Source organism: Cicer arietinum, chromosome 7 (assembly GCF_000331145.2).
Source record: "Cicer arietinum cultivar CDC Frontier isolate Library 1 chromosome 7, Cicar.CDCFrontier_v2.0, whole genome shotgun sequence".
Lineage (NCBI taxonomy): Eukaryota > Viridiplantae > Streptophyta > Magnoliopsida > Fabales > Fabaceae > Cicer > Cicer arietinum.
The window spans coordinates 15,654,209-15,662,713 of NC_021166.2; the positions used below are offsets into that span (position 1 = coordinate 15,654,209).

The 8,505-nt window shown below is 28.1% G+C and overlaps 1 protein-coding gene across 2 annotated transcripts; it reads left to right on the top strand.

Moving 5' to 3' along the window:
* Window positions 1–5,521: 5,521 nt before the first annotated feature.
* LOC101509349 (protein SHI RELATED SEQUENCE 1-like) lies at window positions 5,522–8,284 on the top strand. Of its 2 annotated transcripts, XM_027336562.2 has the most exons (3): window positions 5,522–5,837; window positions 6,271–6,917; window positions 7,538–8,284. In XM_027336562.2, exons 2-3 carry the CDS (start codon window positions 6,311–6,313, stop codon window positions 7,939–7,941), a joined length of 1,011 nt encoding a protein of 336 aa, XP_027192363.1. In that variant the 5' UTR covers window positions 5,522–5,837; window positions 6,271–6,310; the 3' UTR covers window positions 7,942–8,284. The 2 variants fall into 2 exon arrangements, with proteins under 2 accessions (XP_027192363.1, XP_004509324.1); XM_004509267.4 differs by having other exon boundaries at window positions 5,522–6,917.
* The last annotated feature ends 221 nt before the right edge of the window (window positions 8,285–8,505 follow it).

Genomic DNA, 8,505 nt, shown 5'->3' on the forward strand with positions numbered 1-8,505 from the left:
ATGGATTTTTATGTGAAAAAAAGTTTACAATAAATGATAAGATAAATCTAGAAATATTTCGAATGAGTGGTCAAACTATTTGAATACATAGTTGAGTATCAAGTGAGATGGATGATCATTTTTAATTAAGGTCATTTGATAAATTTTTAGACTTGTTTTGATATTATTTATCTAATTATTATCCTTAAATTTTAGTTGATCAGTTGGCAAATACAATTCTTTTCAGATTGTACGTCTTACCATCTCTTCATAGATAAACAAAATTTTCTAATTATTGCTTGAATAACTTCATTAAATTTAGGTTTTGACAAAGATGGTAAAAAAACATAAAAGATTAAATAAGTTTTTAATTCTTATAAAATTTAAATTTTTCGTTTTTAGTTCTTGGAAAAAAATTAACACTTTTTAGTGTTTGCAAAAATTATTATACAATCAATTTTAGTCTCTATTAAAAATGTTAATATATATTTTTGAATGAGTTTTTCATAGACAAATTTATAATATTGTAAAAAATTCTTCCACAAAAAACGAATTCAATTTCTAAGTCTATATTTTTGTTATTTTTATCTTGGGTTTATATTATATAAAAAATTCATATTTAATTAATCTTAAGTTAAAAAATTCTAATTTTTTTTGTAGGAATTTTTTTATAATATTTTAAACATCCTTGCAAAAACCATTATAAAATTTAAAAATTTAAGTACAATTAAACATATTTCTTTCTATTGAGATTAAAATTGCTTGCAAGAATATTTTGTAGAGAATAAAAAATATAATTTTTTTCGTGGAGACTTAAAATAAAATTTTATATAGATTAAAAATTTGTTTAACTCTAATTTAAATAAATGACCACTTACAAATAATTATTCAATAACTAAATGACATTTACAAAATTTGTGTATACTATATCATCTTATTTTTATTTTGAAGAACTCTTTAACTTAATCAAAAATACATATTTCACTAAATATATCATTTGATTTGCACTTGTTTTATTTATTTACTTTAGACTCTCCTTCAATGTTAATTTCTCTCTTTTGTATTTGTTGTTATATACATATTGATGGGACAAGTTAATGTTATGTGTGCATGTTATCTTCTAGTTATGGGATATATGCATTTTATATATGTATTATATGAATTATGATTTATATGAAAGAGGGAGGAGGCCAAGTCCATAGATGTCTCTCCTTGCGCCCGTCCCTAAAAGGCATATAATGTAAAATGCATAATCGTAAAGTGCAGAAGTGTAAAGTTTGATTAAAAAATTTAAAGTGTATGAAATATAAATGCAATGAAAAGTAAAATGCAGGATCTTAAAATGACAAAATTGTAAATTACAATATTGAAAGAACTTTGAATGAAATTGACATAATCTTATAATGAATAAAGTGTAACGGCATACTTAAAATTTAGAAAAATATTTGTCGTTATGTATAGACACAAATTTTAAAAAGATAAGCAACCTTGATTATAAAGCCCTCCATAATTTCAAGAGATATAATCTAACGGCTAATGACTTAGATTATCATTATGTTGCCTAAAATATAATATGTATAGTTCAATATCCGTTTTTGTAGTTGACAAATCCATATAAAAGTTTATAAGCTTTCACTTATAGTGTTCTGCATGTTGATTCTCTTTTACATTGATCCACTCGACAAATATAAATTTGTCACTCAACATAAAGTGTATATGATCGGCGCTAAATGTCAACTATAAAACTAATGTTGGTCAACCGATGTGAACTTTGATACAAAAGATTTGACCACAAAAAACCAGTGTTTTTAGCGTAAGAAGAAATCGACTCTTCAAGTAAAATATTGAACGCTATCATCTCTTTTGCGTTGATGTAGCATAAACAAGTAGTTTGACACTAATATCCTCAAAGTTAAACACTAACATGACAATTGTTAACGTCAGTGTCCCCAATGCTGCTGTAGAAGCTACAAATGTTTCAGAACTCTAACGCTAACTAGCGGCAATTATTTGTGGATACTAAATCTAGCACCACCCTATTATAGATGCTAACTTTTTATTTATGATGGTGTGTAATGCCAGGTTTAGCGTCCACCATATATGTTCACACTAATATTAGCGTCAATGATATACAAAAACTAATTTAGTGTTTTTGTTTGCCATGACATATAGTTACGCGTCCATTTGGACGACACTAAAGAACATGAAATGCTCTAGGTAGTCCTTGTATTGTGAACATGATCACAGTATTAAGGTTACTACTACTAAAATAACTTATATACGGATAGAACCTATAAGTAAGACATCTAATAAAATAACAATCAAAGTTGCAAAATGTATTTGAAAATTAGTGGTTAAGTTCAAAGATAAGAGAGTCTTGCATTATGCACAATTTTATTTTTTATTATTGGATCAATAAGTTCTGTCCTATCTCATTTAATTCAATAGTAAAATTTATTAATTCAATGGTAGAAACAAACTTGTGCTTAGAACAAGACTTACCTCACTTGTGAATCATATAATTGATATGAAAGAAAAATATCTATATATAAATTGAAGTTTTAACCATAAAATTAGTACAAAACATAATTTGAAATAAAAATATAAAATGACAAACATAATGTGGATTCGCTTGTTTCATATTTAAAAAAACAAAGAATTTTATAGTGTTTTATTTATTTGTTATAATTTTTTTTAAAAAAAATTTAAAAATAAAACTTCAAATGAAAATTTCATTCAAATAGTTTATCTTAAAATATAATTTTAAAAATTTTATCTATTTTCTACAATATTATTTAGATAACGAAATTTCAAATAATAATTCAAATGAAAAACTATTTTGAGAAGTTTTTCATAAAAATCATTATTAAATGATATTTTTTTTTAAAAAAATGTGATTTTTATTATGTTAAAATTTTTAATAATAAATATCTATATTAATGAACGTCAAAATTACTTTTTTGAATTGATAATAAATAAAACTAAAAAACTTCTGCTATTTTTAAATAAATTTTCATAAAAATTATTTTTTAAAATATAAAGTAAATTTAAAAAAAAAATATCTTAAACGGACATGTGTTACTGTTGAAAAATCTTAAGAGAAAAAAAAAACTAAATATATAACACAAAAATTGTCTTATATTTGAAGAAACTAGAAGGTGAAGATGGACGATGATAGGGAGACGAGTTATTGATGGAGATAATAATCAGAATGTGGAAAGGAGTTATAACTAGTTTGGTGGTCGAAAGCTGCCAAGTGTTGGTTGAAGTATTTGATGACAATTGAGAGCGTTGCCTAAGCTTCTCAACTAGACGTGTTGCAGCTGTCTCACGACGAAGCATCTCATTCTCAGGAAGGCAAGAAGACTTGTAGTCAGGTCAAATACATTAGGCCTAAAGGTTGGCGAACTACCTGCCTCAGCCTCAGCCTCAGCCTCATGGTGCTGTAACACGACTTCTTCAAACTAAGGACCGGCTTTGATTTTTCCTTCGTTTTATGCGTCTCGTTTCAAGTATTATTTTCTTAACTCATTATTTTACTTTTTACTCGCTAATTCACACTCTTTATCTCTAAAAATATTATTTTACTATATTGATTTTTTCACTGACTCGTTCTTATAATTTTATAAATGAAAAGATTCTCACTTATAATTTTATATTTCTAAGTGTTCACTTTGTAATTTCTATCACCCCCATTTAGGATTTTTAAGAAATTGTGTTATATTTAAAATAGACTGAAATCATTTATATTCAAGTTTTATTTAATGTTATGACTTTATTACTCCATTAAATTAATTTTTTTCACAACAAAATATGTTTGTAATTACTATTTGGTGATTAACTTTTACTTTTTTTAGAAACAATTTTTTCTTTTTAAGAAGTTATTCATATTACTCAACTAAATTAATGTTTTAATCGATTACTTTTTGTGAAAAACATATATGTATATTTGATGACTTGTATTAAGATAAATTTGGTTTTGTCTTTATCTCGTCTCATTCCTATATTGAATTTGTATTTCATTAAATTAAGGATCGAATTTAATTCTAAAAATGGATCCAATATGATGTGAGAATCAACAAACTCGTACAATTCATCCTTTGACTTCTTCAAAAAGTTATTGAAAGTTTAAGTATATTAAGTTTCTGATATCAAAATATCAAGACTCTTATATAGAGTTATGATCCGTTTAACATTAATTATGGTGCATCTAATGATTCTTTATGCTTGTGTGTATTGCAAAATCTATAGCTAGATTAATTTTTTTTATCACATAAATCAGACATGTAAACTTTTATATTAATTTAAAATTATTTAATATATCATATATATATACTTCAAAATTAATCTTTCATAAACTTTTATTAAATGAGTTAGTTTTGATATATCTTATTACATATCAAATAATTTTTTTATTAATCTCAAATTTTTATAAACATAATCTATGTGATAGTAATTTTGATTCAACAATAAATTTAATATTACAAATATGTAGTTAAAAATTATCAAAATATTAAATTTAAAATCACCATATCAAATGATCTCAACTGAAATATAAAAATAAAATATAAAAAAAATAATTTATTTTTATATATACATTATCGGTGTAAATATATTTTATAATATCAATCACTTACAATCATTAGATCGTCAATATTATTTGAATTTTATCATAACTAATTATAAAATCACTAAGATGATTTATATATGTAAATAAATTTACGCAGTAGGACATAAAAATCAAACTCTGAATAAAATATAAATAATCTTAAGTAAAAAGTAAAATACAAATAAATATACATAAAATGTGTGTATCCTTTTCCCGCGCTCATTATATATTGTATGAATAAAATAAATAAACTTGTGTGTATTTGTTCAATCTTTATACGTAGTTACGTTACACACCATGAAAAAACAAAAGCTAACAAGAATTGACAAAGTGAACCGATAATTAAGTACTTAGTACTTTTAAAGATGGTTCACCTCATTAAAGAAATAATGTGCATATGATAAGAAATTTAAGTTTTTTTTAACCAAATTTTTAGTTTCTTATAGAATTAAAAGAGCTAAAATTGCATTAAAAAGTGTATATTTGTTACACTGAAAAATATTTAAATAGTATTATTAAGATAATATTTTTTAGAACTTTGAATTATTAGTCTTAGAGCATCTATTAACAAAACTCTATATAATACATTAAAATATGTGCTATGTATTTTTTAACAAATTTGTTGCTAAAGAGTTAAATCAATTATCCAGTAAAAAAAGAAGTTAAATTAATGAACTATACATTATATTTAGAAAAAATGGTTAATTTTTGATGATAAATTTATTTTTATAATAATATTTTGAATACCATATTAATTAATGAAGGTGAAAAAAACATAAACTAGTGAGCAGGAAAGGGGCAATGTGTCACGAAAAGCAGCGGGTTTTCCGGTGCAAAGGACGAGGGACACAAAAAGCTGTTCCGTTTGACACGTGGCAAAAAACAAACCGTTGAATTGCTATAAGAATTTGTTGTACCAACCGTTGAGATGAGATGATTCATTCCATGGATGATCACATAGTTGAAGAGAGAGAAAGTAGTTAGTTAGTGTGTAGTGTAGTGGTTTTTGTCATTGTGTGAAGTTAAACACGCAGGATTCAGACACAAAAGGAGAAACTGCTCAGAACAAAAAAAAAGAGCTCATAAACTCTGCAAAAAACTCAGAGAGAGAGGTGTGACTTTGTTTGTTTAGTTATTTATTATTATTAATTATAATAAATCGAAGGTAGCCGCATCAGAGTTTTGCAGAGAGAAAAAGAGAGAGTCATGGCGGCGTTTGCAGTGCAGAGATAGCTGTAAAAAGACTGTGGTACTGTTCCTCCTTTATTATATTTATTAATTATTAATTAATAAAAAAAAAAGCACGGTGAAGTGAAGCTAATTGTGAAGAATGAGTGAGTGAGTGGTAATAACCGTAGAAATTGAAAGCGCGATTAACGCTGCTACCCCGACACTGTTTCGCCGTCTGTCTGTCCTTCCTTAACTTCAATTCAATTACCCTTTCCCAACCACAACGGTTAAGTAACAACACCACCAACAACAATGTTTTCATGTTCTATGTGTTTTGTGTGTTGAGACGCACGCACTACACATTCACCAAAAACAAACACACACAAATCCCAATTCTACTTTTGATTTAGGATTTTTCTTTCATTCCATCTTTCATGTTGTTACTAATATTCTACTATAAAGAAAACCGATTAAGGTTTATGATATGGAAATTGAATTAGAATTACTGTTAGGTTTAAAGGTATCATCGTCGTCGTCATCATCATCAAAACAATGGCTGGTTTATTCTCATTAGGAGGAGGAGGTGGAAGAGGAAACCAAGAAGGTGAATCACAACAACAACAACAACAAAATCAGATTCCACCAGCAGAGACACTATTTTGGTACAACAAAAACGACGACGTTTCATCCTATAGAGGATTAGAACTATGGAACCAACAGCAGCAACAACAGCAGCAGGAAGATGTAATAGCAGGAGGAACGCAACAAGCACGGCCGTTTTTCTCGCGAGATCTCTATGGTTTAGGTGTGGGACCCAGCAGGGTTTCATCAGATGATCATCAGACGTCGAGATCGGCAGCTGCCTTCATGGCGATGCATCATCGGTCAACATCGTCGTCAGGAGGTGGTGTTGAAGGGATAAGCTGTCAAGATTGTGGTAACCAAGCTAAGAAAGATTGTCCTCACATGAGATGTAGAACTTGTTGTAAGAGTCGTGGTTTTGAATGTCAAACTCATGTTAAAAGCACTTGGGTTCCTGCTTCTAGACGCCGTGAAAGACAACAACAATTAGCTGCTACTACTACTACTACTTCTTCTAATCCTAAACGCCCTAGAGATTCTAACAATCTTCAAATTTCAACTCGTAATTTTCCCTCAGGTAATAACTGATAACAATAACAATACTTTTGTTTTTTTTTGTTTTTTGTTTTTGTTTGTGTTATATATATCGACTGTGACACACTTGAGTTATGATGACATAAGGTGTAAGGAGTTTTCATCAGAACCACTAGCAGTTTCCGTGAGTGATGAAATAAAGGAAAAGAAAAAACAAAGAAAGAATCTTTTAGTGTTGAGGAATTCTCTGAAAAGATAACGAGAGACTTCTGAATACTGATGACAAAGTTTTGGAACTATACCTGCTAACAATGGAACTGTATCGTTTGCGTGTTCAAACATAAATCTTTCATATTTCATTTCTATATCAACTCTTTTTCTTTTTCTTTTAAACCCTTTCTTTTCTCAATAAATAATATTAACACTGACCAAACTGTTTTCCCTCTCCTCTTTCTTAGCACATTCCCTTTCTCTTTCACATCCACATATTCTCACTCACTACTACCATCATTTTATTTCGTTACATTATTCTAGAATGTTGTTACTTGTTACCTAGCTAGCTATAGCATAATTTTTTGTATTCTGTGTTAACTAATTATTAACATACCAAGATATATTATAGTATATATTATGTGTCTAATGCTTCTTTTTTTTATATTAAAGGGTTAGAGGAAGCAAATTTTCCTGCTGTGGTGAGTTCTCCAGCTGAGTTTAAGTGTGTAAGGGTTAGCTCAGTGGACGATGCAGATGAAAGGTACGCATATCAAACGGCTGTCAACATTGGAGGACATTTGTTCAAAGGAATTCTCTATGACTTTGGTCCGGAAACTAGTAGCAACAACAATAATACTAATATTAATGATCATAATTATAATAATAATAATTACATGATTGGGGAATCCTCCGGTGTCGCCGTAGCTCAGCCGTTGAATCTCATCGCCGATTCTAATGCTGCCGTTGTTGCTTCTTCTGGAGCGCTTGTTGATCCTTCTTCCTTGTATTCGACTCCAATTAATGCCTTCATGACCACTAGTGGTACGCAATTCTTCCCTCGCCCGAGATCTTGAAAACAAAAAAACAAAATTGAGAATGAAAGAGAAGTTATTATTGGGATGGCGTATATATTATCCCACACATATACTTCTCTTTCATCAATTGTGTTTCAATCATTTGATGATATTGTTGTTGTGGCTTTAAGTTGTAGAGGAAAATTTGACACACATATTGAAGTAGAAGAGAGGATATTATAAGGATATTTGATTTTTGTCTAAAAAATTATCAATGCTTAGTTCAAAAAATAGATTTAATATTTTTCTCCTCCTTGAAAACTAGCCAAAGCTATTGTTTCTTTCTATGTACTATATGTTGGACCTCTATGGTTCTAATATTAATGTAGTTTAATTTAGTGTAGTGTGTGTCTTCTTTTGATTAAATAGTTTCATTATTTTATTCGGATTTTTAATTCTTTTCATGTTGAATTTTATATAAATTATATGTTATTTTATTTCTAATTGGTTTTGAATTTCAAAGCTAGCTCTATAGCTAGTTGCTTTTCCCTGTTTACCCGTGTGCTTGCTAGCTGGTAAATTGGTTAATTTGAAATTAAACCGGAAAATTTGAGTTTCCATTTT

What these genes read in the sequence shown, in the direction of transcription:
- LOC101509349 (XM_004509267.4), top strand. Translation starts at nt 6,311, where the DNA reads ATGGCTGGTTTATTCTCATTAGGAGGAGGAGGTGGAAGAGGAAACCAA. An exon ending in AACTCGTAATTTTCCCTCAG is followed by an intron (nt 6,918 to 7,537) that starts GTAATAACTGAT and finishes TTTATATTAAAG; the next exon opens with GGTTAGAGGAAGCAAATTTT.